The following is a 17,937-nucleotide window of genomic DNA, read 5'->3' as shown; positions in this document are numbered from 1 at the left end:
ACTCTTCTTCCTTCCAAGCAGGAGCCACATACTACTTGCAAAATACAGACCAATCAAATACTAGGTTAACTGAAAGTAACCTTCACTGACTTCAGTGGTGCTTATTCTGAAATAAACATGCAACGAATTGTAGCCATTGGATAAAATCCAGGGTTTTTTTAAAGCAAATTTTCCAACTGCGCAAATGCCCTGTCAGACCCCCCACCCAAGCCAATTACATTATTTCTCTTTCACGACTGGACAGATTATCACCAACACTAGTAGCACCTTAAACTTAAAGACAGATTGACAGGGTCATACCCAGGAAGGATGACAGACCAAGAGAAGTACACTGGTTGTCACCTACAGCCCTCAATTGAAACCACTGCAACAGATCATCAGTGAACTCCAACCCATCAGCAGCACAGATACTTTGCTCTCACAAGCCTTGGGAGGCAGACCAGTCCTGGCCTACAGACTCCCTCACAACCTGAATCAGATGCTAACCAGCAATAGTGCACAGGACAGAGACACAGACAGAGGGGCCAGACCATGCAATAGACCCAAGTGCCAACTCTACCCCCACATCTATTCAGGCAACACTATCACAGGACCCAACAATGACTCTTTCACCTGCATCCTTATATAATTTCTGTTACATGCCATCGCCAATTTTGTCTATTGTTAAGTTCTTAATAAATACATAACACATAGCAGGTGTCTTATTTTTTCCACCACTTTTTTCAACTGCACATTATCAGATTTCCAACTGCACATTTCCCCCCGACTGCACATTTTGTGTCCAACTGCACACTAAAAAAAACCCTGGGGTACCTAAATTCCTTTATAAAAGTGATAGGTATTCATTCCACAACTATAAGCTCCATCACACCTAGGAAGAAACGCTGGCTACCATCATTTCTCCGCAGACACTCATTTACTTCCTGTTTTCAAAGAGGATGTAAACAAGGTGCACGAGGGCCATTCAGTCCCTTGTTGTGAACACCCTGCTTCTCCCACACACAGCAGGAGAGAGCAGCAACTGGACTTTTTCTGGTTTTTCTTGCTATGCAAGGAAGACCGGAAGGGGCGGAAGGCATATGAGAGGCAGACGACGTCATGTGAGCTACCTCCGAAGAATTCATGAGTGCCCAGTAATGACCATGCAACAAAATGCTCATCAGATGGAGCTATATATCATTGAGGCAGCAATCTTTTGCACATTTTTTTCTGAAAGTCAGCCCCATTGAAAACAGTGGGGACTATTTCTGAGTAAACAAACTGAGACTCAATCCAGACAAGACGGAGGTACTGTTAGCGGGTGGTTCATTTGTCCGGTGAGGTGATGTTTGCCCTGTCCTGGACAAGGTTGCACTCTCCCTAAAGGATCGGGTCCATAGTTTGGGGGTGCTCTTCGATCCAGAACTGTCACTTGAGGCACAGGTGAACTCAGTGGCAAAGAGCACCTTTTATCAGCTTAGGCTGATATACCAACTGCGCCCTTATCTGGACAGTGATAGCCTAGCTACAGTTATCCATGCTCTGATAACCTCTCGTTTGGATTACTGCAATGCGTTATATGTGGGGCTGCCTTTGAAAACTGTCCGGAAGCTTCAGCTGGTACAAAACAGGGCAGCCCGTTTACTAACAGGGACTGGCTGGCGAGATCACATTACGCCAGTCCTTTTACAACTTCATTGGCTGCCAGTCCAGGTCCGGGCCCGATTCAAAGTGCTGGTATTGACATTTAAAGCCCTAAACGGTTTGGGGCCAGGTTATTTGAAGGAACGCCTCCTCCCATATGTACCTACCCGGACCTTAAGATCATCTACAGGGGCCCTTCTCCGTGAGCCCCTGCCAAAGGAAGTGAGGCAGGTGGCTACTAGGAGGAGGGCTTTCTCTGCTGTGGCACTCCGGTTGTGGAATGAGCTCCCCAGAGAGGTCTGCCTGGCGCCTACACTGTACTCCTTTCGTCGCCAGCTGAAGACCTTTTTATTCACTCAGTATTTTAACACTTAATTTTAACTTAAATTATACTGTTTTAACTCTGTATTTTAACCTTATATCAATTTTGCTGCGTGGTTTTATCCTGGTTGTGCTTTTTATATTGTATTTTGTATTTGTGTTTTTTAACTTGTTGGTTGTTTTATGATGGTTTTAATTTTTGTGAACCGCCCAGAGAGCTTCGGCTATTGGGCGGTATAAAAATGTAATAAATAAATAAATAAATAAATAAATAGTATTGGGCTGAAAGTTCCATTTATTTCTGTGGGACTCAAGATAACATTACATGCAATGGTGGGACATGAAGTGAAAATTTACTGGACCTTTTCAATAATATCTTGTTTTCACTCAATCAGTTGAGTGAAAACAAGCATAAATACTTTCCACAGTGGTTTTGATAACATGCTTCATTGAAGTTATCTCTAATAACGGAACTGCAACAATATTATTATGAGATCTGCCAGTAGAGGGTGTTCTCTTTCATTCCTTTCCCCCCTCTTTTTTCACAAAGCCTTTTTTGTTCATATGTGGTGTGGCTTTTATTAACTACAGCAAAGTCCATTTTTAGACATTTCCAAATGCTCAAGTAAGAGAGAAGTCAAACTGTTCTTATTATTCCCAGATCTCGTTACTTAGCATGAGACCACACAGTGCTAAGCTTATTAAGTGATTAGTACAACTTGCCTTTAAAGAGATTCATTTTATTTCAATATGCCAACGTAAAAGCATAATTGAGGCTTTAGGGTTTCTAATGGTTACACAAGAATAAGGCCTTGGTGGCAAAAATGGAATTCAAAAGTATGTGTACTCCGAAGCACCTTGCCAACGGCATATACATAGTCATAGGAGTCTGATTGTGGTTATGGCGAATGCTAACTGAATGAGTCCCTAGTGGTAGGTGTTGTAGGTATCAGATAACACCTGGCATGCTGGGACAAAGAAGCAATGGTTGACCCCATTTCTGAAAACAGTAAGATCTGTCTCAAAACGTGCAAGTCCCTGAGCAGGCAGAGAGCAGAAATAAAGTGACTCGTTTAGTCTGCAATCATCACCATTTTGAAACTGAACTTCTACTGGAGTTAACAAATTCTGGATGGTGTTGGTGAATTCCGGATGATGTTGGAGAGTGCGCTTGTTTTCTGCAGGGAAAAACCAGGCAGTTCTTGTGCCCTTTTCCTTTAGTCTGGGAGGATGTTTCCTGACAACCTGCATCACCAGGTACATGAACCAATGCATGGAATTGCCCCCAAAGTCCTCCAGCAGATCCTGCTGTAGTGAGGGGGTTTGCTGGAACCATTGATCAGGTGATTCTAGCAGCCAATAGGAAGTTGCCTCCTGCCTCTATTCTGGGGCACAGGAGATCTTATCACATCTTTAGTAAACTGTGCAAAAGCGACAGGCCCGAGATGCGCATAAGGCTGAATGGGTCACGCCACAAGCAATTTGAAACGTATTGTGCAAATTGTGTAAACTGTCATTGGGCAGTATAAGATGCAAAGTCAATTAAAGTAAGCATGGGCAAGGGGGAAAGCACTTTTAAACAGTGGTATTTAATGCTGGTGGCACTAAATAATCCATTTGTTTGAATTCCTGACAGGGTTTTTGGCCTCACCTGTCAGTTTTTGTGTAAGTCCATGCGAAAGTGAGTCCCACTGATGTGAATAAGATCTGCTCCCTAGGACTGCAACTTCAGTTTTAATAGAGTCTTCACAGAATCACAAATAGCTTCAGAAGCCGGTTCTTAAAGAGCAAACAGGAGCAAAATCTATATTAAGGGTTGACTCAGCTTTCTAGGTAAACAGGGGCTGCAATCCCAAATACACTGATTTGGGAGTCAGTACCAATGGAGATATTGAGATTTCCTTGTGGGTAGCATTGGGCTGCAACATTTGCCTAGCAGAAGGGGATTGTTGTTTACATTTAGTTAAGGACATGCGATACACGTGGCTTCGTGAGTGAATCAGAGCTGGAGTCCTTTAAAAGCTACATTCCAGACACGGCAAATTGAATTAGCGTATGAACTGCCTCCCTCAAATGCAATAAAGCAAGTGTGATCAAATGACTGCAAGAGGGACAGGACATTAAATGCTTCAGTAGAAACATGCTACATAGAAGCTTTCTTTATATCACACTGCAGAATTGGAACAGGCGCCGCAATGAGAAGTCTACATCAGGGTATGAATGAAGGAGACCAAACTGAACGAGCAGCTACCAATGTACCATTAATATAAATCAATATTGAGATAAAATAGTTTCAAGCTCCCCACTACCAAATGCAGTCCAGCCTTGAAACACACACTAAAGAAAAGTTTTCTTTTCAGAGTAACTAAAGAAAGATGATCTTTCTGTATTTGTTTTACAGATAACATCTGCAAGTTTTAGATCTTCAGCTGCCAATAGAGGATAACACCATGCATCTGATAAAGTGGGCTCCGGATCACACAAACTTATGCCACAGAAAAAAATGTTCATCCTTAAGAGGTCACAGGTCTCTTGGTTTTTTTTTTTAGTGCAGCACACTAATCTAACACTCATCTGAATTATCTTGAAAAATTTATATCTGGAGGGGAACATAAAAAAACAGGGCTGGAGGACGGAGAGATGGGGTGACATGGAAAGCATCTGCATTGTCATAGAGGATGTTGTGGCTTCTCCCCCGGCATGGGGCATATGCCCATTGGTTACATAATGCAAATATAGGGTGTGTATGAATCCATCCTGGATTCATCCATCCATCCTGAGCTGGGCTCAGATGACCCGCCAACCCTCACTGCAGCTTGGGTAATTATGCAAATGATGGGTGCACATGCAGTATGGCGTGGGCGTGGGGAGAAGCCACAATGGTTTCTCTCCCCACACCCACCCCGTGATAATCCAAACCCAGACTTAGAGTCACCTTATTTTCTATAGATCAGGGGTGTTGAACCTCTTTCAGTTCAAGGGCCGAATTCAGTTTCTGAGAGACTCTCGGGGGCTGCATTCCAGTGGTGGGTGGAGCTGAAGGGAAAAGGGGGTGGGGCCAAAAATACCAGCATATTTTTATTTAAAACTTTTATTGCTAGTAATTAAGCCTTTAGAGAGAAATTTCAACCTTTTAGAATTGGGTGGGGGGACTGCAAAAACCTCCAAACAATTGGCAATTGGAGGAAAGGGGGCATGGCCAAGGGAAGGAGATGACCACCTGGGAAACCCCAGAGGGATGGATTGGAGTTTCAGGTAGGCTGGATGGGCCACAAGCCTCAGGTTAAGCACCCTTATTATAGGTGTTTGTAGACCTCACTTTTCTTGACTCCATGCCCTAAGGCTTGCCTGGTCTTCCAGACACCCAGTACAGCTGCTGCTCCAGAAATCTATTATTATTATTATTATTATTATTATTATTATTATTATTATTATTATTATTTTGTGGGAGGTTAACAAATTGAAACTGTGTGGACTCATTCATGCCTGGCCAGTAGCTGCATGGAACAAGTTTTGCAGCTGTACAAAGCAAAAGTGGCTGTGATGGAGGTCCTTCTATTGAGAAGTGCTGGCCCTACTCATTCTAGGCACCCACTCACTTACCACATGAGCTTTCCTTTCCTGCTTTCCGCTACATAACCTCTAGGTGGTACTGTGGTATAGCAGAATAGCACAAATGCAAGAGAGAAAATCACATTTTCACTTTCACAATAAATGCTGGATTTTCCCTGCTCTAAAAAATGTGATGAAAGTGCTGGTTAAAAGCAAAACTGGAGGGGCACAACATTGTTTAAAGAACTCATAAACAACTGTGAATAGGGAATGATGAGCACACAATTAATGTCTCAGGTACAAAGCCCATTATGTGCTGCTTCTAGGTTTTTTTCAAGGTGCTGATTGTGAAAGTGCTACAGTAACTCCCTTTGGTTTTCTGCAGTGGTCTGAACCAGAACATCAAGACCTTACAATGGGATACTAAAAGTATCAGGCTACCCATATAATGAAAGTTTCTGGTTATATGAAAATGAAGAAGACCAAATTAGATGCCTTATCTTATTTCCCTTTAGGAAGTTAAGCAACTTCCTTTCAGAGCAGTTGCGTGCTGTCATGTTCAGCGACAATAGCGATAGATAAAATAAAACACATCCCAAGTGCTTTACTTGGCACTTTTTATTCTCTGTTGTCAAGATGACTCTAGCATACCTGCTGAATTAGTTTGGCATTTGATAGGATGCCACAGCTTGAACACCCATCAGGGCATTTCGTAGACAAGTTACACAATAGGTATAAAATCCAAGATCCATGATGCAAGTTCTGGCTGGTGTTGATAGCAGCTCATTTTTGGCCAATTTTCTTGAAGTAGCAGTGGACAGGAGAGGGGTTTAACACTTGCTCCCTTTGCCACCTTTTTCTGATCAAAATAACATCCCCAGTCTGTTCACAGGGGGGAAAATGTGTACCTCTAATGTGCCCTCACCTTTTATTTATTTATTTATTTATTTATTTATTTATTTATTTATTTATTTAATTTATATACCGCCCCATAGTTGAAGCTCTCTGGGCGGTTTACAAAAGTTAAAAACAGTGAACATTAAAAGTATACAAAATTTAAAAACATCAAAAATATAAAAACATCAGTATAAAACAGTATCCATTTAAACAACAAAAGTTCTGGGGTCCATTAAAGACAAACTTAGCATATGTTGTTAAATGCTTTTGAATGCCTGGGAGAAAAGAAAAGTCTTGACCTGGCGCCAAAAAGATAACAATGTTAGTGCCAGGTGAGTCTGCTGAATTAGTTTGGCATTTGAAGAGATGCCACAGCTTGAACACCCATCAGGGCATTTCGTAGACAAGTTACACAATAGATATAAAATCCAAGATAACCTGGATATTTTTTTCCTATGGTAAAGGGGTTGTCTATACAGGGTATTTACCCCATCATGGCTGTGCAGCAGCACTGCATTGTTTATCTAATGCATTCACCAACTCACAGCCACATCAGGCTTTTACCTCCGAAACTGCGCTTTTTCATGGTGTGGTTTTACTCTGCCTTTTGTGTTGCTCTGAGGTCACCACGTTGTTTTCCATCTTACGGTGGTGCCCATGGTTTGGGTTAATGCTGGTGGGCATTGCTGGGGGTGGGTCCAACACAATTATGATTTTTCCCCATCCAGGGTAAGCACGAGAATGCAGGGCATGGGTCACAGGTTAGCCGAATGGCCACCAGCACTGTGCTTTTCCAGCCAGATAGTCTGCGCTCCTTCTTGCTATCTATATTTATTGGTTCCAATTTGCAGCGATGCTGCAGCATTTTGAGGAAATTGGCTACACAAAGCCACATCGTATAGACACCCACCCACCCCAATGGCAAATCATCAACCAATAATATCTGGCTCTATCATGGCACGTTTTTTCACTTACATTCACTATAGCCAAGACTTAAATTAAATAGCCTTCTAGGGTTTATCAATGAAATTAAAATCCCTTTCTTCATGTTCTTCCTAGGCATGTCAACCATATTCACAAGTTCAAGACCCATTTGCTTACCAAATCACCACATAGCTGGCTTACCAAGAACACATGCGCAGTTATTTTTATTTTTGAGACAACTGTCCATTCTCCTATTAATATCGGAGAGTACTGCAGCACATGATTCAGCACCCTAAATCCTAGGCAAAAGTTAACCACATTATGAGTCATATCAGGGAACTAATAACTGTGTCCTTTATCTTCTTTCACATTAGTTACTTAATTCACCCTATTCCAAAATCTCAGAGCAAACATATCCCCTAAGTCCCAGGGGACTGTGATGTTCTTGAAGGAGATTTTAATGGTTGCATTGGGGGCAGCAAAATATCTCTAATTTATCCATATTAATTTATTTTCCTCTTTATTAAGAGAGAAAGGTTTTTACAAACAAACATTCTGTATCCTATGTAAACTGCCCAGAGAGCTTTGGCTATGGGGCGGTATACAAATGTAAATCATCATCATCATCATCATCATCATCATCATCATCATCATCATCATAGTTTATGTCTGCAAACTGCTATGTATTACATGCATATAACACCAGTGCTGTATCCTTTTAGGCACCATAAATGTTTTTATTTGTCAAGGCATTTTAATTAGTTTTTAACATTGTCATATATATTTTTGCTGGTTCATGAGTCGTTTTTATCCCTCTGATTTTTGAGCGGATATTTTACTGTGTTGTGGATGTGTTACTTATCTTTGTACATTTCTCTAGAACCCACTTGTGGGGGAAAGGTGGCATAGATTAATCCATCAGTCAATCAGATCTAAAAAGGCAACTATAACGTTAGGTGCCTATGACATCAAAATGTATTCCTTTACAGCAGGAATTTCTATAATGCAATACATTTTGCACAGGAAGTATTATTACATGGCTTAGCCATACATTGGAAGGAGGTGCAAGGACGACGACAACAAAAGCTTGGTAGCATTTTTAAAAAATGGAACAAGGAAGCCTAACAATGAGAGATACTTTTTAAATATATTTCTTAGAACACAATGACCTAAATTTTCTAAAATGCTTACGCATACCAGTCAAATTATCTACTGAATAAGATGACTGTTCTGAAGTACAGTTTTATAATCTTCTATGGTTTTCAAAGTGGTTGAGGCAGAAAACCAGAAAAACCGTCAGTGAAGGGTGAAACCTTCAATCATTCAGACAGAAGGATATTTCATAGGCTTCTGAAAATACAAAGCAGGATTGACCAAATGATCTTGGTTTTTTTGGACCTCAAAATAAGCCTTGCAAAAACACGACTTTCCCGCTAGAAAATGCATGACTTCATGTTCAAACACCTCCTCCCCTTCCCCATGCAAAGGGTGTATGGTCCCTAGGCATATTTTCTAGGAAGTATAATAAGTGAAACATATTCTGAGTAAATATAATTTAGATCCAGGTTACAAGGGCCATTTGAAAGGTCATGAATTTTCTACATTTTTGTGTAGTAGAATACAAATTGCACAGACGCCTATTTTACCACTGCTTCTACATGCGCTTAGCCTGCAGCTTTGTCACACATGAAAATCTATGAAAAAAATGGCATATTTGATGTGGTCATAAGGTAAAGAAAATCTAGTCTGACGCAGATAATTACTAATCCTAATTATCTCACCTATATATTAACACTGAACTTATTATTGAGTGATGATCTTGATATAGCTAAAATGGCAGCAATCTCACTCAAGGCTTGGGAAAACACTCTCCTCTCTCGGCATGAAATGGAACACTTCCTCACAAGGTCAAAAGTCTCGGCATGAAATGGAACACTTCCTCACAAGGTCAAAAGGCTGTGTCTGTGGAGATCTGCCCCCTTCCCCATGCAAGTCAGTATTGTCCCTGTAAAAGCAACGGTAACACTTTTCTCATTTGTGTATACACTGAGCCTCCATCTTGACTGTGGTGCTTTGGTTCCACGAGGCGCCTGGCTCCTGCACTTGCATTGCTTCCCAGCATCTGCACAGGAAGGAACGCAAGTGCGAACTTTCCCCACTCTCTACAAATAAAAAGAAAGAAAAGAAAACCGGAGGGGGGAGGGGGGGAAGAGGAGAGAAATGGGGCCATTCCTCCCCCATTTAAAATTTTTAGTATCTGTATCTGCACAGCTGCACAGATACAGATAAAAAAAATTAAAAAATGGGGAGAGGAAGGAACGAGGCAGCCAGAGGAGGATGTGAGGAGAGGGACGCCAGGCGCACCATCCTCTGACCTCCCTCTGGCTGCCTGTTACTCCCCCCTTTTATTTTTATTAGCTGTATCTGCCCAGCTGCACAGATACAGATAATAAAATTTTAAAAGGGGGGGAGGAACAGCCCTGTTTCTCTCCTCCCCGTTTTTTGTTACAGAGGTGCGGGGCCGCCCCCTTCCCTGTCCAGCCCATGGCATCCAATCAAGCCTCCTCTGCCAAATAAGTCGGGCTAAGTGCCCAACTTTTTTTCAGTGGAGTCTCCAGGGTTTGCCCCCAGCTGGCTTCACAATGGTGGCTGCATCATGTAGATAACATGTAGATGACATGCTGCTACTGTGAATCCATCCCGGGGCAATCCCTTCATGTAGACATGCCCTGGGAGAGGGGATTGAGTGGAAGGGGGTTATACTTCTCTCCTGTGTGTGCAGGGGATTGAATAGAAAGGGCTAAAAAATTCCAGGCAGCACATGCAGAGCAGCCCCTATCCCATTGTTAAGCGCTGATTCTTCGCAAGTTCAGAGGTCCACCTCCTCCAACCCCACGTGCAAATCAGTATTGTCCCTGTAAGAACAACTGTAATCGTGTAGATCGGTCATGATAATGTATTTACACCCTCTCTCTCTCTTCTTATTTTAAATGGATCTTGGGTTCAAGCCCAGTGTGAAGAGAAATCTAAGAAGAGTATATTACCATGTAGATCGTTAAGGCAGCTGTCGATCAGTCAACCCACAGAAGGAATGTGGCTGAACATGACATATCCCAAAGCTGATAGTGTTGGCCAACCACCTGCTGCTATGAAAATATAACTGGGATGAGAACATGAGGAAACTCTATGACTGTCTCTCATGTGAGATGGTGCGACCTATTCCAAGGGCAAGAACAAGGGGAAAGCAGGAAGCAGCACCTCGCAAATAGATCTCGCTTCCTCCAAGGTGGAGCTGGATAAGTGGCCTCCAAAGGGAGCCCCGATCTCTGCAACGTCGGCATCTGCAGTCTTCTTCCCAAGTTATATTTTAGCTGCTGAGGAAGAGACCGTAAGGATGAAGGGAGACACAGTGTCCATGGCAGCTTTCCAAGCTGGAGAGGCTCTGCCGCATGACGTAGTGAGGATGCAGGATACAGAGCCAGATTTCTGCGGGCAGGACTAAGGGAGTGTATGGTGGATAGCAGCCAACTAAGCAGCAGGCTCACCACATGCCCCATCAGGACAGAGAATTGGGCGACGGGGTGGGGGGTGGGGAGAGAGATTGAGACTGCCCCTGGCAAAATTGTTGTTTCAAAAGCACTTTTTTTTAAAAAAAACAGGAGGTTGGCCATACAAAGGCAATATTAAAGGCATTGCAGGAATTGTAGCAAGTTTATGTATGTCTCAGAAGAGGCTAGGCTCACTAAAGACAGGCCATCTGACAGCGTTCTTGCTTTTTGATCCAAGAGAATCTACTGAGGGCGTGATCCAGTCAAAAGTAAACATCTGAAAGTCTACTCATTGCAATGTGGAAATTAAACATCTGCAGAAAAGCTCTCCACAAAACTCAAGGGATTTAAAAAGTACTTAGATTTGGCTGGATCTTGTCCTAAATCTGTATTACGGTACCTATCCCCTATTAGGAGAATGTAACATTTATTTTGTCTCTCTTTCTCCTCCAGCTTTTATCCTCTCATTGTCATTATCCCTATCGAGCATATCTGGCACTTTGTAGGGAGGAAGGTTCTTTAACCCAGCATTTCCTAACCTGGTGACCTCCAGATCTGTCAATCATTGACTGGGAATGCTAGGAGTTGCAGTCCAACACAACTGGGGGGCACCAGGTTCGGGAAGGCTGGTCCTGTCCAACAGAAATCCCGGGGAGCATTCTGATTTTCCTTCCAAGATTACCCATGCCAGAATTCCATCAATCCAAGCTATGGCACTTGCATAGAGCATTCTTTTGAAAGGAAATTAATTCCAGGAAAGAAATAAAATAAAATAAAATCAGCACTACAAACAATGAGGAGGATATCCTGATGAAGAGCCAAGAGAAAGTGGAACAATAGAAAAGTGCTTTATTTATATTTCATAATCACTCACTCAGGGTATATCTTTGAGATGTCCTAAGGCCTCTTTTAAAGACAATATTTTTCCCCCTTTCAGATTCCAAGTTTTTGTAAGGACTCTGGAATCCCTGGGCTGTAAGAATGGACCACTCCTTGGTATACCCGTGGCTTCACAAGCCAGCTTGAAGCCAGAACATTCAGTGTTTTCCTTTCTGATATATGTAACAGGTAATATCGCTTTTTGGAGAGTTCACATTCCACCGCTGACCTATCCAACACCACCATGTCTGTTCCATGTTTCTGGAGGGGGAGGTCCCCACTTTTAAAAATCTGACACAGGCTGAATGTGTCATAGTTGTCTGGTTGTCACAGGCTGACAACGTCAGGCTCAGGGCTAAACCTGCCATCTGGGCATATCAGGCAGGATCTACACTACTGCTTTCTAACGGTTTATAACGGTATTGACAACTGTTGGGGTCCAGGACACATTCCATATACCATTTTCAAACCTCTTTCAAAGTGTTATATCCTGCTTGGTGTAGATCCGGCCCAGTCTGATTTTCTGGAGTCTCCCATAAGGCCATACTTCATTTCCCACCCCACCCCCCGGTTTTCCCCTGTCCACCAATATTTCTGTGGTTTCCCAACTTTTGTGAAGTTTTGCCTTCCGTTCCTAAGGCTTAGTTACTGGCGGTAAGAGCTTGAGGCTAAAATATGCTGTTATGTTTGGTATTTTGGTCCCTCTCATTTGCATCTGGCCTCACCCTTTCTGCCTTCAGCCCTGCCCCACCACTGGAACGTGGTCCCCAAGAGTGTCTTTGAGATGGAATTTGGCCCTCAGGCAGAAAGAAGTTCTGGACCCATTTTAAGAAGTGTATGAAAATTCAGTTAGTGCAAGCATGTGAGCTCCAATGCGATAACAGGGAAACCTGTGCCTGAGAGCAACTACTTGGAAAAAAACCCATTGTATCTTAAAGGGAGATGCCTCAAGTTATTTTGTGATATAATCAAGGTACACTGCTCAGATTCAGAGCTACTCTTCATCTTCATCATCATCATCATCATCATCATCATCTTGCTATGTTTCTGTATTGATTCCTATGTCTAATTCATTGATTCCTATGACTGAGAAGTGCTTAGTAAAAATGCCTAGTGTGCCATGCCTCAAATTAAGTACTGTTCTTCATCTCTGGTTTACTACAGCTGAAAAAAACCTGCATAATTTTAGAAGGAAGAGCTTGGAAAATTCATCTTTCCCAAACATCTGTAATCTAATTGTGTTGAATTACTTTTACCAACCCCCACTCAATTTAATAGCATAATGCAAAAGGGCAACTAGGCCACACTAGGCTACAAATGAAATTTAAAGAAACAATAACATCCAGATATTTTGAGAGTTTAGGGATGAAAAAGCATAAAACACGGGATGATGTATATGCAACTCCTTGTATTTCACGACTATTTCTCACTAAGGTGGTAAACCTTGTCTGGGCTGCCTCATTTCAGATTAGAGCTGGGGGCTCATGTGAGATCCTACATACAAAATCTCATCTACTACAACGAAAAAAACCAAGAATCTTGTGGTGCCTTAAACACTAACACATTTATTTGGGATAAGCTTTCCTGGATGAATAAATGCCAGAATAAATTTATTAGTATTTAAGATGCCACAAGATTCTTTATTGCTTTTACATACAAAATAATTCCTTGCATATAGAAAACTAACATGCCAGGGGAAAGGCTAGGCTAGAATCCTTTTCTTTGATATCTAATTTTCTATGTGCAAGCCCAACCTGCACTTGAAGTGGTACAGCCCTAATAGGTTTTCTACCTGTGGGCCAAAACATTCATCACTTTAAATTAAAGGCTTTAAAGCTGGGTGGCTTTAAAAGGGGGTTGGATAAATTCCTGGAGGCGAAGGCTACCAATGGCTACTAGCCCTGATGGTTGCCATCTATCTCCAGTATTCGAGGCAGTAAGCCTGTGTGCACCAGTTGCTGGGGACCATGGGTGGGAGGGTGCTGTTGCACCATGTCCTGCTTGTTCATTCCTGGCCGATGGCTGGTTGGCCACTGTGTGAACAGAGTGCTGGACCAGATGGACCCTTGGTCTGATCCAGCATGGCTCTTCTTATGTTCTTAAATGTGTCTCTAGCAGTTATGTCTTCCTTTTTCATTTTTATTCTAAAGTAGGCACAGGAAGCCCAATCCAGATCTTAACACACACACACACACACACCCTACTACTGTCGTAATCCAGGTTGGAACCCCTGCACTTTCTCTAGAGTAAATATGCAAAAAGACATACCTGCTAGACACATATTTAAAGTAATGTCTGTTTTGGCCCTCAGTGAGAATCAGGTCTTAGTGTAGGCCTAGGAAAACAACATTCTCCTTTATCAGAATAATTTATGACTGCCTTTGGCTACTTTGTATAAATGAGGCTGAGCTAAAATTAGTAACTCCAAGTTATTTTCAAGAGCAATGCAAGATGAAACAAAATGCACTCGCATTCCAGCGTCTTTATTCTGTTGAGCAAGCAAACCCAAAGATAACCAAAATGAAGCAATTTATTGGCGTGAATCAGAGATTTACCTGGAAATGTTCTCACTATCTGGCACAATCCTTCTTTTCTGCAAAGCAGGCGCTGTATTTGGGGGACGGCATTTGCCTGAAAAGAATGGGAGAGATTCTGGTCATCTTTATTTCCTTTGGTAATGGTACCATCACTTTTATATGCCAGAAAATCAGCCTCCCCCAACCTGGCGCCCTACAGATGTGTCTGATAATCACTCCCATCATCCCCAACTAGTATGGTGATGCTGGCAAGGGTGGTGGGAATTGTAGTCCAACACAGCTGGAGGGCACCAGGTTGGGGAAGGCTACAAATAAAGGATGCCAGCAGAACTTGTGTCCCTCAGTTATGTCAGCCAGAACAGAGAGGTGGGAATCATTCTCTTGCACAGGATGAGAAATAGCTTCAGTGAGCCATGGACTAAACCTGTGTGGAAGGTTTCAGTCAACTTTAACTTCACTCTGGCCACAGCTAGACCTAAGGTTTATCCTGGGATCATCCAGGGTTCGCCCCTGCCTGAGCACTGGATCCCCTGTGTGTCACCTAGATGAACCGGTTTGACCCCTGGACGATCCAGGGATAAACCTTTGGTCTAGCTATGGCCTCTGTTTTAATTAAAAGCCCCATAGGTGCGTACATCCCCATGTAAGTTATGTAGTCAGATATTTATGCAAATAACAGGCAGGTGGGTAATTTAAGGTTCACTTAGGAAGAAACAACAAAACCCCTGCTGTTTATATTGGCTGTGATTCTGAAATGTTTGCTGTTCATGGACACAGCTGTCCACTTGCCTAAGGAGAGGTATTTATATTAGATGACTGTAAGAGGGCAATCCATGGTCTGGTTTTTTTAAAAAAAATCTTGAATATATCTGGCAAGAAAAATCATGACTCCCACTTACACCCATCAAAATGGGACCCAATCCTTCTTAAAAGCTGTGTGTGTGTTCCACACTTTGTTTTCCTTTGTTCCCCAAACATTCTTCTCTCAATGAGACACTTGTGTAAATTTCTTTGGAATCCTATATTTTCCTGCAATGTGTGAGAGCTGCATTCCTACTGTGGGTGAGGTGAATTACAACAATTCAGATTAGATAAGAGCAAAGCAGATCATTATGGCATCACATAGTAATTTCAGTGACACAGCCAAAGTTAGGCTGTTGTTAAGTCTCACTGGTTTGACCGGGAGAAACGTGCTTCACTCTCCATGATGCTTCCATAAGAGAGGGGAGGGAAGGGAGGGAGGGAGAGGTACACAGGGAAATTCTTACTGTTATCTCTGATCTTATATTGGAGATAACATTGTGGATTTCTCCAGGGGACGGGGCTTGAAGTAACCCAAGAACACTCCGCAAGTGAGTAGTTTCATATCCCTTCTTTAACTGGAGATGCTTGGATTGATGCCCAGGCCTTGTTTATGCAAAGCACTGGGCTATGACCCTGCACCCAACTCATGAGGTTGTCTTGCCTTAGACCAGCCTACCTCAATGTGGCACCCTCCAGATGTTTTGACTACAATTCCCACCACCCCCAACTGCTTACCATGCTGGCTGGGACTGATGGGAGTTGTAGGCCAACACATTTGGAGGGCCCCAGGTCTGGGGAAACTATCTTAGACTGGGTCAGACCACTGGCCCATCTGTTTTGATGTTGTCTAGTCTTGATGGTAGCTCTCCAAGATGTATGTTTCCCCTCGCCCCCAGTCCTCCTGCCTTAAGCCTTTTAAGTGAAGATTCTAAAGATTGCACCTGAGATTTCATTCATTCAAAGCATCTGCTCTAATATCAAGTAATTCCTATAGATGTTGGATAGCTGTAAGGTCCCGGAACTGGCAACTGGCAACAGTTTTTGTGAACAGCCCAGAGAGCTCCAGCTATTGGGCGGTATAGAAATGTAATAAATAAATAAATAAATAAATATTCGGTCATAAAACAAATACTGAGATGTACAACATGTACATGCTTTTAAATAATTTCTCAAGGATATGCCAACAACAGAGATGACCATTTGCAATCGTACCTTCTGCAATAACCTTGTTGGAAGTGATTCCACTGTATTTAAGCAAGTTTCATGGTCAGCTTTGGTGGAAGACAGGCAAAGGAACAGATCCCAAGAGCTTAAATCATCTACAGAAAAAAGAAAGAAAGTGAAGCACAATAGGAAAGAATTGGGATGACTTTCCAGTCTGAGAAAACATGGAACCCAAAAAACAACTTGTGTACCCTTTGAGTTTGTGAATGTTTAGAATTTTGCATTCACTGCTATGAAGAAGTGATAAATAGAAACGTTGCCAAGCAGAGAGGTCCGCTTGGCGCCTACACTGTACTGCTTTCGTCGCCAGCTGAAGACCTTTTTATTCATTCAGTATTTTAACACTTAATTTTAACTTAAATTTAAATTTTACTGTTTTAACTCTGTATTTTAATCCTATATCAACTTTGCTGTGTGGTTTTATCCTGGTTGCGCTTTTTATACTGTATTTCGTAATTGTGTTTTAAACTGTTGGGTGTTTTACTGTGGTTTTAATTTTTGTGAACCGCCCAGAGAGCTTCGGCTATTGGGCGGTATAAAAATATAATAAATAAATAAATAAATAAATAAATATAGTTCTATGCAACAATCATGGCACCCAAAATAATCTGGCACTTTTGAGGGTTCATGTATGCTGATCATTCAAAATGGCTCGAAGAGGATTTTCAAGTGAAAGGTATAAATAATAATAATAATATATTTATTTTTTACCCGCCTCTCCCTTTGGATCGAGGCAGGGAACAACATTAGTACCACAATACAATATAAATCAAATACATAAAATTAATTAAAAGAGCATATAAAACCAATACAAAATAACAATTAACCCATTGATATACACTCGATAATACCAATTTAGTCACTGATGCCCCTTTCCTGCACCCCTTTCCTCTCTCCAAGCCAAAAAAGAAGGGAGGGACAGAGAGTACAAGGCAATACAGAACGTCACACATCATTTGCAGAGAAAAAGAAGCCTTACGGGGCCTCCCCCTTGCCGTGAAATGGTGCATACTGTCCCATTTCATGCTGACTCTCACAGGAGTTGCAATTACTGTTGGAAAAGACACTTCATACATCCATTGCTGTGTGCAAAAGGTCCCATGAGACCTCTCCTGTGTTGAGGGAAGCTTTTGCTTCTAGCTGCTCCCTTTCTCTTCCTCAAGGCAAGTCTTGAGTGCCATTTTTTGGTAGAAAGATGGGATGTAAATCAAATCAATAAAGAAACAGTTCAGTAGTAGGGCTACATGTGTCATTTAAGAAGAGGCCGCAGTCCTCCTCACCTTAATGTCTCTTCCATAGAATAGGAGTTATAGCATAAGAAGTGACCATGAACTATATAAACATGCCCTTAGTTCTACATGTTGTCTACACATTCTCACCTTTTTTTTCCTCATAAGAGAGGTCACCTATGGGAAAAATCACGTGAAGCTATCCCAGAGATCTTAATTCTTTAATTTCATAAAGGAGATGGTGGGGGGTTTTCAATCTAGGATGGATAGAAACTCTCTAAGAAGGAATTTTTGGAACATTAACAGAACTAATATAATGAAACAAATATTTAGCATTTATATAGCACTTATTTGGAATGTTCTTATTGTTTACTACAACTTTATTAGATTGTAAGCCTA

The 17,937-nt window shown here is 41.9% G+C and overlaps 1 protein-coding gene across 2 annotated transcripts in view; it reads right to left on the bottom strand.

Annotated features, from left to right (window-relative positions):
• Positions 1-17,937, bottom strand: part of CPED1 (cadherin like and PC-esterase domain containing 1) — a 117,218-nt gene that overhangs the window by 65,340 nt on the left and 33,941 nt on the right. For both annotated transcript variants that reach the window (XM_063134062.1, XM_063134061.1), the window contains exons 4-5: positions 16,298-16,404; positions 14,300-14,375 (exon numbers count right to left, since the gene is read on the bottom strand). In XM_063134062.1, coding sequence (XP_062990132.1) covers positions 14,300-14,375; positions 16,298-16,404 — 183 coding nt within the window. The remainder of the gene's footprint in view (positions 1-14,299; positions 14,376-16,297; positions 16,405-17,937) is intronic.

Source organism: Elgaria multicarinata, chromosome 9 (assembly GCF_023053635.1).
Source record: "Elgaria multicarinata webbii isolate HBS135686 ecotype San Diego chromosome 9, rElgMul1.1.pri, whole genome shotgun sequence".
Classification (NCBI taxonomy): Eukaryota; Metazoa; Chordata; class Lepidosauria; order Squamata; family Anguidae; genus Elgaria; species Elgaria multicarinata.
Note: the sequence above shows the minus strand (reverse complement) of the source record. Positions and strands in the feature narration are given on the sequence as shown.